Source organism: Drosophila mauritiana, chromosome 2L (genome assembly GCF_004382145.1).
Source record: "Drosophila mauritiana strain mau12 chromosome 2L, ASM438214v1, whole genome shotgun sequence".
Taxonomy (NCBI): Eukaryota; Metazoa; Arthropoda; class Insecta; order Diptera; family Drosophilidae; genus Drosophila; species Drosophila mauritiana.
In genome coordinates this window covers 6609518-6630161 of record NC_046667.1, presented here as the reverse complement: position 1 = coordinate 6630161, position 20644 = coordinate 6609518, and the positions used below count along the sequence as shown (strand labels likewise).

At 42.4% G+C, this 20644-nt stretch overlaps 4 protein-coding genes across 4 annotated transcripts; 3 read left to right on the top strand and 1 right to left on the bottom strand.

Moving 5' to 3' along the window:
• Positions 1-152: 152 nt before the first annotated feature.
• LOC117144565 lies at positions 153-1900 on the top strand. The gene has a single exon (XM_033309815.1). The coding sequence runs from the start codon at positions 270-272 to the stop codon at positions 1737-1739; it is 1470 nt and encodes a 489-aa protein (XP_033165706.1). The 5' UTR covers positions 153-269; the 3' UTR covers positions 1740-1900.
• A 1769-nt stretch (positions 1901-3669) lies between these two features.
• LOC117150309 (serine/threonine-protein kinase meng-po) lies at positions 3670-20307 on the bottom strand. The gene is made up of 2 exons (XM_033317135.1): positions 19714-20307; positions 3670-5852 (listed from the first exon to the last, which is right to left on the bottom strand). Exons 1-2 carry the CDS (start codon positions 19724-19726, stop codon positions 4495-4497), a joined length of 1371 nt encoding a protein of 456 aa, XP_033173026.1. The 5' UTR covers positions 19727-20307; the 3' UTR covers positions 3670-4494.
• LOC117150311 (E3 ubiquitin-protein ligase RNF125) lies at positions 11771-12214 on the top strand. The gene has a single exon (XM_033317138.1). It carries the CDS (start codon positions 11820-11822, stop codon positions 12138-12140), a length of 321 nt encoding a protein of 106 aa, XP_033173029.1. The 5' UTR covers positions 11771-11819; the 3' UTR covers positions 12141-12214.
• On the top strand, positions 14053-15016 carry LOC117150310. The gene is made up of 2 exons (XM_033317137.1): positions 14053-14514; positions 14570-15016. Exons 1-2 carry the CDS (start codon positions 14135-14137, stop codon positions 14976-14978), a joined length of 789 nt encoding a protein of 262 aa, XP_033173028.1. The 5' UTR covers positions 14053-14134; the 3' UTR covers positions 14979-15016.
• Positions 20308-20644: the final 337 nt, after the last annotated feature.

Sequence of the window (20644 nt, the reverse complement as noted above, 5' to 3'; positions counted from 1 at the left end):
ATGGTTAGTTCGGAAAGTGTTGTATGCTGTGGGCGGTTCCAAGACTTGCGAATGGATTTCGCATTCGAGACCACATACAAATCCGGACGACAGCCTGGTCGACCCAACCAAGGACTGCAGACCAAAGGCGCACAGGTAGCCTATGACTTAGCAATCAGTACAGGCAATCAAACTAATTTCAAGTGGCCCGAGCTCCACACACCTCCGACTTGGGGAAGCTGCACCAGAAATTCTTGAAGGATACCTCATTCTCCGATTTCGTCCTTTATATGGACGGCAGCAGTCGTAGTTCCATGGATACCGACATGGAGATACAGAAGTTGCCAGTGAAGCGGCACTTGCCGGTGACCAAAGGCCATGGGTTGGCTAAAAATAAGTATCAACGAAATCGGGATAAGATGTCCATCCAGCAGTTTTCCGACGCATCCTCTCAGTCGGAGGGCGATGGCGATTTGTCACTGGATGCCGACGACGATGAGTATCAGCAATCCGAGTGGACGGGTCGCAAAAGGCCTCCGCTGATCTATCTCGAGTTGGGCAATAAAGTCATTATCGTTAGGGACGAGCCACAGCCCAACATCAAGCTGGAAGACGATGTGGAACTTAAAAGGAAGATGGAAAAGTTTTTGGGTCTAATACCATCACGGCGCAAGCTCTTCAATCCTTCGGAGGTTCGCGATGATGATATGATGATGACGAAGGATATTGAGAATATCAATTCATTCCCTTCGTCCGCCCAGTCATTTACTCCATCAGCCGAGCATCCAATTCGTCCGAAAACAATGATGACATCCACTTGGTCAAAGCTGAATTTGTCGAATATTGATGAACCGACCCCTGAGGAGCGCCAGGCTAAAAGCCAATATGACATTGAGCTCTGGTCCATTGTCTTCTCCTTTGATCAGTGCACCCCGGACTCGCACAAGGAGCCCATTGATCTAATCGATCTACCCAACAAAGAGCAGTTGGCCGCCAACTGCCGCCGTCACCAGAGCAGTGTGCCCTGCCTGGAGCGGCATCCACATTTCTACGGATTCGTTCGATCGCTCAGCCCGTCTATCTCGCTCAATATGTGCCATCCACTGGCGCTCACCTACCGGCAGACCAAATTCGAAATCTGCAAGGTGGCACTGGCCAAGGTGCTGTTCAACATCTTCAACCACGCGATCTTTCACTGTGGCCTGCAGGTGCCCATTGTTTGGAAGCACGCCATGAACACGCGATGCTCATGCCAGCTGACCGTCGATGCCTTCGGTAAGCGCAAAGCGAAGATTCTACTTCTGCGGAACATAAGGACTACGGCGGAGCTCCTCCACTGCCTGCTGCACGAGATGTGCCACGTGGCGGCATTTGTGTTCAATCGGGAGTTGGGTCACGGCGCCAATTGCTGCAGGTGGGCCTACCAGGCGAAGATGGCCTTGCCGGAGTCACCCACCATCGAGGACAACTGCATATGTACCTTCAAGTATACCTGCACCATGTGCACACGCTGCTCCTACGGCGTTGCCGAATTGAGCACGCAGAACCTACGTTGCTACTACTGCCAGTTCGAGGTGAGCGTGAAGACCGTTTGGAAGTCAACGATGCACGATTGGACCCGGTCAGATACGACGATGACACCGTTCAAGTGCTTCATCCGGGACAAGTACATACAGCTGGGCGGGCAGGGAGCCAACACGCACTCCTCGAAAATGGCGCTGCTCAACGAGGAGTTCATGAGACTGAACTCCACAACATAGACTTTAAAGTATATATTTTGTATAGGATAGCATAGGAGTGACTCAACCACAAATCACATGAGAACACTAATTCAAATTCCATAGTTTCGTTAACTTGTTCGAATGTAAGGTGTTAAACTAAAGTTTCTGTTTCTTTTGTTTCCTGTTACCAGTTAAATAAAATCCACAACTATTAAATGAATGCATACTTTTGAGCTATTCTGGTGAGTATGCTGTGAGTATCTGAAAAGTCGTATATCCACAGAGACTTATTATTATATTCCTCCCCTTGGCCGCTTGTGATATTGCCAAAAAGGCAATTGCGAGCCATAAATTAAGTCCCGAGACGAAAAGCGAAGGCACAAGCACAACAACCAGATGAGCGAAAAAAAGCAATACAGTAAGTGGGGGATATTCAGATACAAATTCAGATTCATATTCAGATTGAGCAAGTTACTCGATGGAGAACAGGGAAGGCGATGGGACGAAAGACACCGGTGGTGGCATCGTAAAAACCTATTTTCGTAGCGATTGAAATGAATTTATGCGCGCGGCACAACATGTTTTGATATTCGGACAGTTTTACACCAATAACAACTAATTAAATGGGATAAATTGTATATTTATTGATCCATAAACGATCGTCTCGTCCTAGAAGTTCTCCTTTTGGCTTTGAACTCAAACCCGAACTGCAGCACTCACTCATACGCGGTTTTAAGTTTTCGATATTCAGTTTTCGGATTCGGTACGCGTGGCGTGAAAATATGCATATCACATGGACTTTTTTTTTATTTATGAGCATCCAATCGGTTTGCTAAGTTAAGTTAGTCAAACACGTGGAAAGCTATTGAAAACTATAATCATCGCAAAAACACTTGTGAAAAATTTATTATTTTTAAATATTTATTTTCAAAATAAAATATCTTAATCAAAGGCTTTTGTGACATCTATTCAAGCGTAACTAAATAATTTCCAAAAAAAATCTTAAATCTTTATGTTTTTAAAGATTCAAATGATGGACAATGGCTAAAAATCTAAGAAGTAATTAACTTTCAAAATAATATTATAATGTAAGATTGAAGGATATCCTTAATATAAGATTAGATAAGCGTATAGCAAAGGAGAATCCTCTTACTGAAAATTTTGAAATTTTATGAATTTTTGTATATGCAGGTGTTTTAAAAAACTTTCACATTCTTCGTCTAGCCGGCATTTTAGCACGTTCTACGCTCGGCCATTAAAACATTTAAGTGCTGGCATGCGGCTCGTTAAAAAATGTCTTCAACTCGACTGTTTTAGCCGGCAAAGTCAAGGTGAAACGACACTGACCCCGGGTGTTTGAGTTAATTACAGGTTAACCGAAGGCATTAATCAATCACTTGGCCAATCGATCGAATCGAATCGGAACGGATTGGATCCGTGTGGTCTCTGATTCATGGCTGCCCGAATGGAACCATTAAACGGCATTACGTGGAGCGCGTAGTGCAAACAATATGTCCGCCCACCCAGAACACGGCGTAACCTCACCTTTGTTGAATTAACCTTAGCGCATGTTTATCACAGACCAAATTACGGAATGGCAGGGGCGTCACATCCTGTCCACGTCCACAGCAAACAGTGCGAACTGGACAAACAATCGCTGGACGCGACCGGATTGTTTTCCACCGGCTTCTGTTCCGTGGAAACCGTGACATTCAATGTCGAAGCAAATCATCTGAGTGACCTTCGCGAACAACACAGAGTAATTAGCCAAACAACCAGCTCGATATAAACAGCAATAAATATTTTTAAATTCGAATAACGAATATTTACCATTAGTTGTAGGTGGCTTCTCCAGAAGCGGTATTCCCCTGATTGTTTTGCCAATCTCGCCTGGGGATTATTACTAATGAACATGTGGTAAACTGTGGAAACTGGATTCCACTAGTTAACGAGTGTATTGAAAGAATCGTTTTTTAAATAAACTCAGTTTATGGCACTATATATTTTTAGCATTTTATAGGTATACATGGGGTATTAACTGGTAAAGAGACATATAAGTATCATTTGACAGTCGTATGCAACTAAATAGTATGTACAAAATCGTTTCAGTGTGGGATCATTATAAGGATAACTACATAAATACAGATCTAGTCTATGACAGATATAAAACAAATCTTAGCCGTCTAGTAATTGGTCGTGAATGCGCCAAAGGGCACTCCTCATATATCTTTATGGTATATTTCTAGATAATTGCAGTAGTTTGTATCCCGACACATAAAGTAAGTAACGCGAAAATCACACATTATAGTACACTTAAAAAACTACATTCATACACACACACATAGAGAGTATTACGAAAATCATCGAGCGGAAGACTAGGAGGGTAACACTACTGGAAAGTTATCCGTTGACGTGTTTTTTTTTAATCTTATACCGGGATTTATTATCCTATAAATTCTTACTACTTAGTTTTACCAAAATTCATCTATATAAAGTTATACTTAATTTCAGTTCTGGCATTTTGCACTCGCAGAACAACAGAAAAAACCGTCGAGAAGTGACTTCTCTGCTCTACAAAAACGATCTTATAGATCCACAAATTCAAACTGTTTCCGTTCGGGATGATGATATACATCCCGGTTCCGCTTTCTAATTGGGCGATATCGTCTTATTTACACAGCGATTTCATTGTTTTTTGTTTTCAAAAATCTTTGGAAAAATCCAAAAATGTTTCTAAGGATATTTATGTTTTCCGGTTTCTCGGGGGATTTCTTAGCTGGTGATTTATCTTACTCTACTGCAACAGGTCAAGTGCGTGCAGACTCTCCACGTCCGGATCAAAGTTGGCGTCGCAGGTGGAGAGCCAGTCCCATACCCGCCGCCGCACCATCGCCTGGTCGATGGGTATGTCCAGGCCGTAGGTGGACATCATTCGCTTGAAGCGCAGCTTGTTCTCATCCCCGGAGAGACGACCCTCCCGCTGGTTGAGGTATATGCAGGAGTCCTGGTCGTGATTGGTGGGCGAGATGAGGGTGGCCGACTTGGAGGTGGAGATGCGGCACTCCACCCAGCGGTCCTTCATGTACTTGGCCACCTCGGTGATCTTGCAGCGGTCCTCGGGATCGTGGCTCAGATACTTTCGGAAGCAGCGCATAAGCCGGGGCGAGAAGCGCCGGAAATTGTCCGGCACCTTGGTGGTCTTGCGCTGCTCGTACTTCATGAAGTTGGCATAGGACTGGTCCTTCACCCAATCGGCGGACTGCCATGGAGGATTGCCCGTGAGGATGTTGTACAGCAGGATGCCGAACTGCCAGGAATCGCTGACGGGCAGGCACTGGAAGCGCTCGTTCTTGATCAGCTCCAGCTGCTCCGGCGGCACGCAGCTGGTCCACGTGTGCTTCACCTTGTGCACCAGCAAACCCTTCTTCGTGGTGGCCCCGAAGTCGCACAGCTTCACGCGCGTAAAGTCCGGCGTGAAGACCAGGATATTCTCGATCTTCAGGTCGCGATGCACCAGGCTCTTGGAGTGCATGAAGCCGAGGGCGGAGCTCAGCTGCTCCGAGATCAGTTTGCAGGCGTTCTCGTGCAGGCCGTTGGGTCCGATGTTGGAGGCCAGATCGCCGTAGGGGGCGTGCTCCATGGCGAACACGTAGTAGTCCATTGTCTGAAAGGCCACCGCATAGGCGCTCAGTATGTGATGGTGATGCGACAGCTCGTAGTTGTAGTGGAACTCCTTCTGGAACTCCTTGATCGTGGTCAGCTCGGCGTGCACCGCCTTCAGCACCACCAGCGTATTGGTGGGTCTGTGCCGGCACAGCAGTATCTTGGCGAAGCAGCCCTCGGCCAGCGTCTTCTCGATGTTGTACTGGTCGGCGAAGGTCATCAGCGGCAGCTCCACGTCCGGAATGAGATGGATCTGCCCGCCGTCGTTCTTGTCCGGCTTCTTGTAGATGCTGCTCCGGCGGCTCACGCTGGCCGCTCCAGGCACCTCCAGTCGCCCTGTGCTGGTGCTCGTCGGCGTCAGCGGAGTGCTGCATCGCTTCTGGTTGTTGTGGTTGGTGCAGGTGCTGCTGTTGTTGTTGCTGTTGCGGCTGTTGGTGCTGCCACCGTCGCCGAAGGATCGACGCAGCCGGAAGGAGAATGAGCGTTTCTCTGCAAGATCAAGAAGAAAACGAAGAAATTTGTTTAACAAAACTGGGTTCATTATACATTTTTTTGTTTAAATATATGATTATTAACCTATAATGATTTCGCTAGTCTAAGACGATATCTAATAAATGTGGGTTGACTACGTAATCTCAAGGTTAGAAAACCATAATAGATACGTCATTATCAGGCCTCAATCAAAATATAATTGAGTCTCCCGCCCATGGCAACACCTTATACGCATTCACACCTCAACTTAACTAACCACAAATTAAACACAATGTTGTGTCACTCTGAGCATCTTTAATTGGATTTATTTTTGTTCACTTGGCTTCTATGATTTACTGCCAGCGTTTGATGTGCTCCTCCGGTTGCTTTTATGTGTCCATTTGTTGTTCCACAATGCGAATTATTAATTTATCGGGCAGCGGAACATAGAAAAGCGTTTTACAGCCCTCCTCCATAACGAGAAGGAGTACGCCCACGCCCACGACCAAGACCAAGACTGAGAAATAGACGATGTCGTCGCCAAATTGTCTGTGACAAAGTTAGTGCAGAATTTGCGTAGATGGGCGGGCTGGGCTGGGCTGGACTGTCTTCGATGTGAGTTATATAGATAGATAGATATAGATACAGATACAGATATATACGGGCCGGGCGGCAAAGACGTCAGCAGTTAGTCACTGCAGACGATTGCTCCGATTTTTGGTATCCGCAATCTGCGTAGTGCCAGCCGCAACACTCCCACCTCCACTGGCTATCATTTATAGTCGGGGAAATCGCGGAAAATCATTTGATTTGCAGCCGAATGGGACTCGGACAGACACACATCCATTGCATATAGAATGCGTTAGCTGGAATATCAAAACATTTATAGGGCGTGATGTGATTCGCTTGATTTGTTTTTGTTCACAATTTTCATATATACTCTAAACGATCAAAATCGTGACTCTTCCTCGTATTTCATTTGGTGTCACGCGGAGAATCACCGAATTAGTAATTACATCTATTTGAAAATAAGACAAATTACTATCAGGCGCTGGCGGAAAATACTTTGGGCTAAGGCATGCGAGAAATGCATTTTTGGTCGAGAAATTTATGAACGCCATTCAAGGTGGGTCCAAATATATGCTTCAGTACTGCTGTGAAGACCAAGTATAAATAGTTACGGGACATTTTGTTAAATATGCCTGATTTACAATATTAAATGAGCTGCTTAATTTGGCAAATCTATAAGAGACAAGTCCTGAAACATTTACAGAGGAATGGAAATTAATATAATAATATAAATAAAGATATTTTATGAGTTTTGACTTTTTATTGAGTAAAGGTTTGCATCTTATATCTTCTTCATCGAAAGATATAGCATTTTTGCTGAATTATTGTAACAGGAAGTAGAATCTATTATGTGGGGTCAAGTATGCTGTCTTCTGTACCCCATTAACCCCCAAAAAAAGTAGACCCATTAGATTGAAGAGTGCTTTCTGGCAGCAACAAGTCTAAGTTTTGGGCGATTCTTTCGGTTTTTTTTCTATCAGTTTCTATTTCCGTTCCAGAGGTAATTGGCTAATGTCCAACCGCAGAGAGATCCCTCAAAAGCGATAACTAAACTAAACTAAAAGATATGGTAAGACTAATTATAAGTGGTACGAAACCATCAAACAGACGAACGAAAGTCTCGGCGACCTGCGTGTGCCCATAAATCAAACTTTCACTTTCCCACCGACATTCGGACCGCCTCCTGACGCACTCAATCCAAATGATATGGCCATTTCATCTTGATATTCTCATTGCGGCAGAAACACTTTGCACGCCCAAAAATAGCCGAACAAACAAATGAGCCAAAAAAAAGGGTCAGCAGGCAATCCCGCAGATGCATTTCGCTGGGCTAAATATATAGTGGAAGTCAGAATTTCCGTGAAAATCATCTGCCGGCAAAGGGGAGTCGTGTAAACAGTGGCTCAAAATAAACAAACATCCATGTGAACGGTCGTCCCGCACTGAAATGTGAAATGCAATTGCAACAAAGGCGCCAGGAGACGCGACCTGCCAAAGGAAAAATATTGGGCAGCATTATAGGCGACTTGCCAATGCACTCAGCAAGTTATATTGTATATATGTTTCATATTATATCATAATCAAATCATATCGTATGCTAAGTTTTTATGTCCTTGTGATCCTTCTGTTACGTATTCACATGTAACACGAAGCTTGCATGTACTCATAAGCATAAGTCTATGAAATATAATAATAATAATAATAATAATAATAATTAGCTTTCTGTTCCCAGGAATTGTTCATATTGTATTTAATAACTTTTTGTTTAATGATAAAGACAGCGTCTGAAGCTCTTAAGCACTCGAGGGCTTCCAGAGAATCAATACGCTCGCCTTGGGCGAAGAGCAGAACAGATGAGCCCGGCATCCAACAGCATCCAACTCTCGTATGAGTGACTGACAAAATGCCGTACCCATACCCGCCAATCCTCGAGCCCCCCATGCCCACCTAGCCCCCTACCCCGCATCCACAACGGTCGACGGTCTCCACCAGCGACTGGTGTCCCGGTTCCCGCCTGCTTGGCAACCCGCCCGACACCGTGCGCGACTTTGGGGGCATTGCTGACGTCAATCGGCAAGTCGTTGTCGGTCGGCGTGCCACATACAGGCACAGATATAGCCCCACTCACGGGCCGACGAGGCTGCCTCTGGGTCTCCATCGGATTGTAAGTTGCCTATTATTACAAAATAAACGCAAACACTTTTAGACCAGCGCCAATCCAGCCAGCCATGATGAATTGCCCGGGCCAGGCGTCGGCAGTCTGGAGACCACAAACCAGAGACTAGAGACCGGAGACCACTGACTAGGGACCATCGACCGGACAATCCCCCCAGCTGTTCAGGCCGCCCCATATCGAGTATTTAAAACAATTGATCCAATCTGATTGCCCAATCAACGCAACTGGTTCGCTTAATGCCCCGCACTTTGATGTGGGCGGAAAAACTTCAGTTGATTTTCAGGACCTACGGCAACTGGGAAAAGTCGGAAAGTCCATAGGGTTGGGGGACCTACGACAATCTGCTGCCGCGCTTCCGTTTCCCATGGAAAATTCAATCCAATCTCTATTTATATCTGCGTACTTTTTAGTATACCTAATGGCTGTTTACAACAGCACTTGAAATTGGGTCAAGATAGTTCAATTACAATTCAGAAGATGTAATTTTTGTTGTATTTTTTGTAAGTACTAGAAGGGATAAAAAGCAATGAGGCAGTTCTTGGAGTTTTCTTCTTTTCCGCTTTTAAAGATGCAAATAATTAATACAGAAGGAATGAATTTATTATTTATAAATTAGCTAAAGAGGAAGCCGTTAATCGCCAACATTTTGGCTAACGAATGAATAATCCAATTACTTTGTATGCGGTGTTTTGGTAAAATTCCGAATATTTATTTTCAGGCTTGTCCAACACTTGCTCCACTCCCTGTCGAACAAGTTTTCGTAAGCAGAATATAACATATTATACAACAATTCAATAAAAATTAACGACTTGAAAGAAAATTTCCGCTGCGCCCACAAGCCAGACCAAAGGCAACAAAAACCAAAATAAACAGAAAGAAATAAAATTAAATACATATAGTAGGTGTTTAATGTATAACGGCGAAACAACAAAACCCGAAATTAAATAAATAATATTAAGAGATCTTTTTTATGTCTGGATCCTACGTCTTAGGCAACGAATGAGTTTTGATACGCGAGAGCATTCGAATAATGCGAATTTTGTATATTTTCTTTTTTCGTATTTATTAAACACGTTTAAATCCATTCAATTCGCTTTCACCCTATCTCTTGGCCACGGAGCATATTTTTAGAAAAGTAGGCGTGTACACGCCCCTCCCGCCCAGTCCACGAAAAACATTGATATATGACAGCACTCTAGAGTACCACGAAACCAACCGGAGGCAGCTGCTCTTGGAGATTTGCGCACATGACCATCACGAGCGGCAGATGGCAAGTGATGATGCCGAGGTGCTGGCCAGGATGCAAGGATCAAGGCAGAGACAGGCGGCTCCTTCAGCAACACCTTCACGCTGAGTGGCGCTTGAGTGGTTCGCATGCCAGGGTTAAAATGGTGCATTTGTGGGTGAAAGAGGTGAAAGGGAACTTTTGGGGCCAGGGCGCACAGTGAGTGCCGCAAGTCGCCGCCCACTGCACTGTTTTCATAATTTATTTTAATAGTTCCGCCTTTACGATTTATTTAATTTGCTCGCCTTTATTTCGCATTAAATGCGAGAGTAAAATGCTTATAAATAGCCTCCTGTGTGGCGAACAAATTTGTAATTACGCGCAAACGAAAATGAATGGAAAAAAAAAACTGAGCAGATCGTGTAAAAAATTCATGTAGCTGACAGTTTTCAAGGTAAGGTCAAGGCAATTGCCTACGTAAAATCATTTATCACAGCTCTAGTAGATCGATGGCAAAGTCTTTGCAGGAATTTTCCGAAATGAATAATGTGCAATGGAGCAGACCCAATAAATAATATCTGTATAGTTTGCCCGCGCCGAAGGTTAGGATATACATATTAAATATATTAAGTGGGCCATTTATTGAAAAAAAAAACGATCCAAAGATGAAGCTTAGTACTTGTGGAAATGGTAAAATACTGCTGGCCAAACAATTGCTGTTTAATATCTCTCATGTGGTCTTGGGTCTGTAATATGTGTTCGCGGAACACTGAAAACGCTCGTAAATAATTGTAAGTAATGCTAATAATAATATTTGCACTGCAAGCTAAATGAGGAAAATTCTGTCGGCCGCGGCACCTGACGTCAACTTTAAGTTGCGATGAGTGAAATAATTAGTCGAGTTTTTTTCGCTTTCAGGAAGCGGATATTAGCAAAGGAAGTCCATTGAATTTGGTCTGCACAATTGTTCAGCGATCAATTGCCTGCCATTTGATTTGTTTATCCTTAGAATAGAGCAATAAATCGCAGAGCAAAAGATTGATTAAGTGGCTTTAATATTTCGAATTTTATAAATCAATACGCAATCATCATCACAATAAGTGGCTTATGATTGCAATTCGCGTAGGTAAACAAACAAATTGTCATTTTATGCGCTCAAAAGTCGCATTTACTTAATGCGAATAAACATAGCAGTAAAATAAAAGTGAAAGAACATTTTCTAGACTGGCGGGGACAATAACAAAAGCATTTCAAGAGAAAGCCCAATGTCGAAAACATTATCACGTGTATCTAGTATAAACAAAAAACAGCGTCTAGACTATATTCGAAAACTGGTTGAAACCGACTTATTTTCAAGTGGTTTTTGAACCACTGACCCAAGTGGATTGCTTTCAAAATGTCAAAAAAAATTTGCAAAGGTAGCACGCGTTCCAAAATAAGCCGTGATCCAATAATATTCCCAAGAAAAAGACATTAATTAGAGAAATAATATGAATGTTCAATCGAAATATTAGAAATATTATTTTTGATGACACACACACATATAAAGCTCAATCTGCGTAAATATTTTCCATTTATATAAGAGACATTTATTGGCCCGACCAAATAGACGATTCATGTGATGTTTGAGCGGCAAGAGCGTAGCAAAAATTAATAATTTATTAAATACTACACACGTATATGCCCGTACGTATATTCATACGAATTTAAATAAAAATGCTTTCTTCGGCGTCAGGAAAACAGAAGATGAGAAGAAAAGCGTTCACCGCTTTTCCCCCACGCATTTCACTTTGCTTTCTCTTTTTTAAAAAGCAATCGCACAGTATTTTTGGACTCTGCCATTGTTTATATTTGTAAATTTTAAATCTCAAAGATATCTAGTCCCACCACTACTTGAAGTTATTAAATTTCGGAATGTTAAAGTGAAAGTTTTAGACTTCAAGCAACCTTTGCGTTCCAATTCAGTCTTATATTGCTTATCGTAAGTATAAGCACATTTGCAAAAAGTGAACAAATGTTTCCATCCTGGCTCAGTCTGTTGCACTGGAAGCCACTGAAAATGGAGGGACTGCGTCGAGCAGGCGACGGAATCATGCCGCTGGATACCATTGACTTGACCACAACTGATGAGGAACGGCCAGTCGTGAGGCTCCTATCCGATAGCAACAATGGCTACTACCTTTGCCCCATTTGCAAGAGTCTTCTCGATCAGCCGGTGACCACCACGTGCGGCCACATCTTCTGCAAGGAATGCCTGACCACCGCATTGGATCAATTGCATTACTGTCCGCTGTGCAATATGTTCGTGCTGGACTTCTTTCGCATTTACTTCTAATTCGGAAGTTCACTTGTGTTCACATTAAATAATTATATTTCAATCATCAATATATCGTATATTTATATTATACTATCGTTTACATTACTAACAGCAGATACCCTATATATATACATACCATCGAATCTTTAATGTGATTATTATGAGTTTTTAAAATTTTCGAGCACATATTTTTATTGCGTGTCAATGGCAAAAAGCGCGTCACAAACGCACGGGGCACAGACTCAGTGGGCCGCAAAGACCTGTGCAGTGCGGCACAGCTACCGATACAGATACAGATACATAGATACATATATACTTTATCTCTCGGTTAGCCATAATATTTCTAGCAGCCGACAGCAGACGGCACGACCTTGTCCCACGGCTCAACGCGTAGAAAGCGAAAGATGCGGATGGCAGGAATGATATAAAACACACTAGAGCACTGCGATGCATTATGAAGTGCATATTGTAATAAGAAATTATTTTCAAAATGGTAAAGTAATTAAAGTAGTGTGTTAAAGCTTAGTGTCATTTGAATAATATTAGCCAATTGTCCTGACTAATATTCTTAATTTGTTTAGCCCACTTAGTGTAAAGAACTAGAAAAAACACACCCAAAACGATACATTTTTCAAATTTACCCACACAACGAATACTGCATTATTTTTTTCCCTTTTTTCAATTATCTCGAAAGGTTCATTGCACCTTCGCCTCTTAATTGAACACAATCAAAAATATTTTGCAACCTCTCGCCAGAATTAATTGCACATTAACAATTTGGTGTTGAGAAAACACATCTTGAGGGCGCACAAGAAGCACTTGTCTGGTCCAAAATAGCCTAAACACATTACACCGAAGAAGACATCGCGCATACGCCGCGTGTGCCGCTGTGGCAATTAAAAATTCCGAAATCGTAAACAACGCTCAGTCGTGATGTGCGAAATGTGGATATTTTGTTGAACATTTCTTTTAATATTTCCTTTCACAACTCTTTTTCTTTGAGAAGAAAAATGTAATGTTTCAAGACAAAATTTGAGTATTGCAGTAGCCAGATTGTGAGGTTTTTGAACGATCATTGTGGCTATAGCATTTCACTTGATGATATTTTTAAACATTTACCTTTCGCCTTACCATTTACATTTGACAGCCGTCAATATTTCCGACACAATTTTCCAATTAGGGCGCATTAAATACGCGCACACTTTCCGCACTCTGCACTCGCATTTTCCTTTTGTTTATTTGAGTGATATTGAAAAATCGTTTGGATATGAGCAATGTTTGCGCGAGTTCGAATTTCCCTCATATCGCAACAGATATATTAAATGTTCCACTGGCGGCAATTGGCTTCGCACTTCATTAATGATGATGCCCAACGAAATAGGAATACGGAAAAATTACGCATTTAACATGAAATACATATATGTATGCCAACGGATTTTCCTGTGTGTACATTGTATAAGTTGGTGGGCTCTCGGAAAAATCAGCAGCACTGTAGTATTTGGCTAATTTGATTTCCGTTCCAATGCATACGAATGCCGAAAGTGCTCGAAAATCGAATCAATCAAAGCTCTTTTTTGCCGCCCGACTGATTTCAATCGTTTAAATATTATATTTTGTATATTTATATCTAACTATCACATGCTATTCATCGATTGCGGAGCTGATTTCTTTTTTACGTACATGTTTTTGGCAGACAAATCTTTTTTAAATTGGCCCAAGTGAAATATAAATCTTCATCTTTTCATCTGATCTTAATTAAAAGTGATTTTTCGTCAGTACTCAGAGGATTTCCATTCGACCGATGCCAAACAAATTGGTTCAACCTTAGAGATCTAATAGGCCACTGACGAAAGAGATGAGCACCCAAATTGATGGGTAGTATTAGCCCAGACTAAATCATCTAGTCTGCCTTGAAGGCAGATCCATTTTACATAAACATCTAGACGATTTTCTTAGACAGTCAGGCAGTTAGCACACACACACACCCTACACACACGTTGTCTATAAACAAAATGGAACACAGAGTTGAATTGTTGTTGGAACCCATAGTGGCGTACAAGTTGGAGCGCAGATCGGATAACAGACCAAACAAGGTGGAGGATGAGGAGCCGCATCTAACCAAGCAGCTCAAGAAGCACTACGGGATTGAGGCAGAAGTTCTGGGGCTCCTTATCAAGCTGGAGATGCGGTATAAGGAATACTACAATCTATACAAGTGCGAAATGAAGGCCCAAAAGATACTGGTTGAACGGATATGGCTGCTAACCCAGCGATATCTGATCCTGATCAGTTCAGAGCAGAGCTGCCGCTATCCCGAAGTGTACACCTTGTCCACCGAGGAGGCCATTATCAACGAGTATGAGGAAAAATTGGAAGTCCTGCGAGCTTCAAAGTGAGTTGCATACCACTTGGTTTGCGAAATGATTAACATGACACTCTTCTTGTAGCAACAAAATGAAAAACACCCTGTTGGAAATCAATCAGCAGTGCAAGGAGTTCTATGCCGCCTACGAACGGCTGGACAAGGCCCAGGAAACGCCCTTCATCATGGGTGATAGCCATCATAGAAGCATCAGGTACCACAAGATCATGGCCGTCGACATTTTCAACTATTTGTATGCAACGGTGCTGAAGCTCAAGTGCTTCATGCATCAGCTGGATCCCGTGAATCTGGAGAGTGTCGAGGAGTACCGGGATCTGCTCCAAAACGAATCCGCCATGGAGGAGTTTGAGGAGTATCTTAACAATCAATTTGTCTACTGCAAGTGCATGTACCCCATACCAACCTGCCCCATCTTGAAGCTGAAGTGTTCACACCAAAACATAGCAAATTTAAAGTATGTCAGTCGCATCTAATCAAGCCAAAATGTGCAATAAATAAGAAGCCCTATTGACTGAAATTCGATTTATTGGCTGCCTAAAACAACTAATCAATATTAATGAGCGTCCCATTAACATTTGTGGGGCTCTGCTCCCAATAAACAGAAGCCCTTGTGGTGATGCTAGCTCGGTTTCCCCCACATGTGCCTCTTATAGCGGGACAGCAGGTTGGAGGCGCTCCAATTCCTGCAAGATGAAGTTGTTTATCTTGCAGTAGGGCTCTCAGTACCTCACCCATATAATCCTGTTATAATACCGTTATCCACTCTAAATGCAACCCTGTCTACTAATGTAATATAAAGAACCCGATTTGAGCTAATCTGCAATTGAAAAGTTAAATTGACATGAGGGCCCAGAGACATTGCGAAATTGACCTTTATTCAATGGCCACACTGTCATGGGCATAATATGTTGCAGGGCCATGAATGCAGGGTCACTTCTGTTATCAATGGTTTTATTCACCCCTGAACTTTCAGCAGCGCCAGCAAGAAAACTTGTTCGAGGATGTTTCACGAGCTGAGCTGAAGCGTGTTAAATGCGATTCGGTCAGGCACAAGTCACATCCCGAGGATGGCATTCAAAAGGACCGCAGGTGGCACTTGAGTATGCAACTGTCGTGTGGGGCTCATCACAATGAACCCATTGAGGCAGAAGAGCCCGTCTCTGCCCCACCGAGATGGCAATCAGAGCGCATTTGTGGGCGGCCCCCAAAGGATTGTGAATTGTAAGGATACCAAGGATACGAAGGATACGAGAACCACCTGGCTAATGACCGGCTGCCACAGCCGCATACTTGTTCGTATGTATGCTCATTTTAATATGGGCGATGAAAATCAGAGGCTCGTGCGTCATTCGATTATGAGTTTAGGGTCTATCCCCAGCCGCCTAGTTTATTTTATACATTTTGGATAAACAAAATTCATGACATTTTCGCGGGTAGACCATGTTTATGATAATGACGTCGTTGTCATTTGTCGCTTGCTGTGCTTTTCTTCTCGCTCTTTATATATACATATAAATATGTCGCATTACGAATGTATTTTGACCACTGTACGTGACGGTCATATTATTAGCATGGTTTGACCACTGTGCTTGCAAGACACAGCTGCGCAATGAGCTTGGTATATTGTGAGGACATTCTTAGAATTTGACTACAACGTAGAATATGACTGGCGCCAAAGTACCGTTACGAGTGAGGCGACAGCGTTGTCGCGCTGTCGCCAAGTGTAGTCCAGCTAGCGTGTGTAAAGGATAGATCGATGCGTAGAAAATACGATCAGTTGCATACAGACAGTCGCGCACGCCGGTTGGAATTCGCTTCACTCGAAAGGTTTATTTGCTAATATGGAAGATCAGGAGCAAGAAAATGCCAACGCTGCGACATCAGAAGTGGGATCTGCTTTGCCTACAAATATCACCGATGCATACCTGGCAGCTTTACAAGTGCAAAACAACAACCTAATGGAGATCATCAAAAATATGCAGACACCAAAGGCATCGGCAACTGATGAAAAGGGAAAACATATACATAACTCTCCCAAAGTTTCATCCTGAGGGAGCTGGTGCAGATGCCTCCGCTTGGTGTACAACAGTGGATCTTATTTTTGCTGATAAAATGCCCGAAGGTAGCAGCCTGATGATAACTTTAAGTAAGGCGCTAGAGGGAAGTGCATCACAATGGCTGTCCCAAATATGCTTTGCTGGCATCACATGGCCACAATTTAAAGAACTCTTCGTTCAACGCTTCGTCGGCATCGAAACGTCTGCAGCCACACTGATGAAAATTTTGAACGGGCGACCAAAATCTGGAGAAAGTTACACCGAATATGGAAGCCGAATCGTCACCTTACTTATGTCCAAATTTAAATCTATTGATCTGGAGGAAATTGCGGTTTCACTTACTCTGGCTCACATGGCACAAATTGATGACAAATTGTCGCGCTGGGTTTTTACAAACAATATTAAAACTCGAAATGACATGCAACAACAACTACAAGCGCACACTTTTAAAAAACGGAACCTTGATGACGACGCATCTACAACAGACCAGGAGCGTAAAAAGTCTAAGTATCTCTCTCAAGTGGAATGCAATTATTGCGGAAAGACTGGACATAAATATGCTGAATGTCGTGCTCGGCAGAGGTCACAAAATCAATGTCACAACGGAAGTTCAACGCAGGGATCAACAGTCAAATGTTTCAAATGCGACGAGTTTGGGCACTTCGCATCCGCCTGTCAAAAAGGACGATCACGAGGAAACGACCAAGTAACCGAGAAACGTGTTGACATCTGTACTGTAGCTCCACCATCAGGAATATTGTGAAGTTCAACCGGTGAGTCCGTTCCATACTTTTTTTGATTCCTTATGGAAAGAGGGATTAGCGGATGTGCTCATGGAAAGATGAATTAGTAGTGCTGTGCTTATGAGTGGCAAGTTCTAGCTACGTAAAGATTTGTAATTTTAATTTCATAAATAAAAAAAGATTCAATATAAGAAATAAGGGCGACCATGTCTTGCTCAAGAGTGAAGAGTGGCATCAAACAAAGCTAAACCCAAGGTTTGGGGCCATATGTAATGGCGGAAAAGCTTGATGGTGACCGATATGTGTTGAGATCTTTGACAAGCAAGAGAACGTATAGTAGGCCCACGAATAGTTATGGTCGATGCCTGTTGAGGTAGACGCAGACCAATGCGAGAGATCGCCGACTGAGGCACTCGTAGAGATCAATGTGAGAGATCGCCGACTGAGGCACTCGTAGAGATCAATGTGAGAGATCGCCGACTGAGGCACTCGTAGAGACCACTGCGAGAGATCGCCGACTGAGGCACTCGTAGAGACCATAGACTCTGAGTTAAGTATTCACAAGGCTACAGCTATGAGGGTCCGGAGGGACCATGACGCATGAGGATGCGTGAGATCGTTGCAAGGAGTGCAGCAAGAGCCTGACAGTGTGACATAATAGAGAAACTGAAGACCGCACCATAGCAGAAGAGACTTGTTATGGCGGGGGTCGTTTGTGTAAAAGGAACTACACAAAATATAAGTTCAGTTTGTGTAAAAGGAACTACACAAAATATAAGTTCAGTTTGTGTAAAAGGAACTACACAAAATATAAGTTCAGTTTGTGTAAAAGGAACTACACAAAATATAAGTTCAGTTTGTGTAAAAGGAACTACACAAAATATAAGTTAATTATGTGTAAAAGGAACTACACTAAAGATAGGTTTATTATGTGTAAAAGGAACTACACAAAAGATAAGTTAATTATTTGTAAAAGGAACTACAAAATATGTTTGATTTGAAAGATTAAGAGAAAAATGTGTTAAAGGAATTACACGAGTGGTATGATTTGTTAAATTTGAGTTGTGTTACGAAAATTTAAGTAATTTAGTCATGTTATGATAAGACTAAAGTTGAAACTAATTTGAATCAGAAAAGGATTGAATGGAAATAATTCTTTGAAATATCCAGAGAGTCTTTGAATCCTGAAGTGTTATTACTTACAGAGGTGGTCAAAAGTATTTACACAACGAGCTTTTTTTTCAATTGTCAACTAATTGAAAAAAAAGCTCGTTGTGTAAATACTTTTGACCACCTCTGTATGTGGTAGATTTAAGACAACACACGAGGACGTGTGTTATGTCAGGAAGGCCGTGTCGCATTACGAATGTATTTTGACCACTGTACGTGACGGTCATATTATTAGCATGGTTTGACCACTGTGCTTGCAAGACACAGCTGCGCAATGAGCTTGGTATATTGTGAGGACATTCTTAGAATTTGACTACAACGTAGAATATGACTGGCGCCAAAGTACCGTTACGAGTGAGGCGACAGCGTTGTCGCGCTGTCGCCAAGTGTAGTCCAGCTAGCGTGTGTAAAGGATAGATCGATGCGTAGAAAATACGATCAGTTGCATACAGACAGTCGCGCACGCCGGTTGGAATTCGCTTCACTCGAAAGGTTTATTTGCTAATATGGAAGATCAGGAGCAAGAAAATGCCAACGCTGCGACAAATACATATAAAATTTTTCCTTTTGGGCTGGTGTTGAAAGCCGGTCCAAGTGGTTGGGTATTCCATGTGGGCTGTCTCGGTTTATTTTTAGCCAGGATAATTGAAAAGCAAGCAGCGCAGCGAAGCAGCAGGACGAAAATGGAAATGAGCGAGGCGTTGGCAAGGGAGCGGACATCCACATCCTATTTGATTGAAAAGAATCTCGCTCGTGTTGCGTGAGCTCTCTGAAAAGGATTATTTACATAAACACAGTGTTGGGTCACCACTGAGCTCGGCTCGTGTGGAGTTGTCCTGGCCAAACAAAGGATAATCGGAATGGATGGCAGGCAACTGTTGGATAACCACTAGCAATTACAGCACTCAAATGAAGAACCATTCCGAGAATCACTTGGCCTTTTGGGGAGCGGTGGGAAAATGAGACATTCCGGGAAAAAGATACGAGCTCAAACAGGGAAAACTATTTTAATGATAGTCTTGGATCAGCAAACGAAGTATAATTAATTTAAGCAAAGCAACCAAACCATATAAACTCATGGGTCGCATACATTTGAATTTGAGATTATAAGCAAATTATAAATTCGGCACTTAAATATGTTAGAATTTCATGATGATAACAGAGTTTTGTTTGAAATTTTTCTTGAATTTATGACTGAAATTAGGAAAAAGCAACGAGAGAGAAATAGAATTACTCACCGATAGTGCCCATTTCAGAAGATTTGCTTTTCCTGATCAGTGTAATCCCAGATCCGTAATCCTCTAATGCACTTATTAAGCCCGTTTATTGAATACCGTTAGTAACCGATATTTGAAAGTGTCCTCTTGGCCAAACAAAACGTCAAAAAAGCTGCGATCACACTTGGAAAGTCACATTGCAATAGGCGAAAATCGCTGGTAATTGACTAGTTTTCGGTAAACAATAGATTTTGCGCGCTGTTTTTGTTTAGCAATTTCCAGCGCGAGTTGGAAATTCAAGGTTGCTTCACAATTAGAAATAAGTTGGCAGAACAAGATGAATGGGATATTTTAGTTGACTTGTTTGCTCGCCACGATTTTCTTTTTGTTTTTCCGAACGGATACAAAAGTAGCGGGCAATATAGGCGCAAAGAATAAGTGGGCAAATGGCGAAAATACACAAAACACAAGCAGCGAAAGACGCGACAGAAATCAACGTAGAAATCACGGCACTTTCACGTCCGCACGCCAGGAGTTTTCCGTTATGAATGATTTCCCATTTCCCAGACGGTTCGGTTTTTATATTTGCATGGAAAAGCAAAAACCGACAGCCGAAGGCGTTCGTCGGCAACTTTAGCTTTTAAGCTCTTAAGGAATACTGTTCGCACTTTATTTCACTTGATGCACAAACAATACGCTATCATTTTCTGAAGCAAACATTTGATTCCAGCCCCATTTATATAATCACTATATGATTATTATTTTACAAAACACTATTTTTGTAAAAGTAAAAAAATACGAATTTTTAATTTGCTTATAGTTTAGTTTTTAAATTTTAAAAAAGTTACTTGGCGCTAAAACTCTCTTAAAATATTTGCCCTCTCTTCGCCTGGTTTCTCTTTCTCCGATTCCATGTTGGAGAAAAGCTCTTTTCGGAAAAGCTTTCATCTTT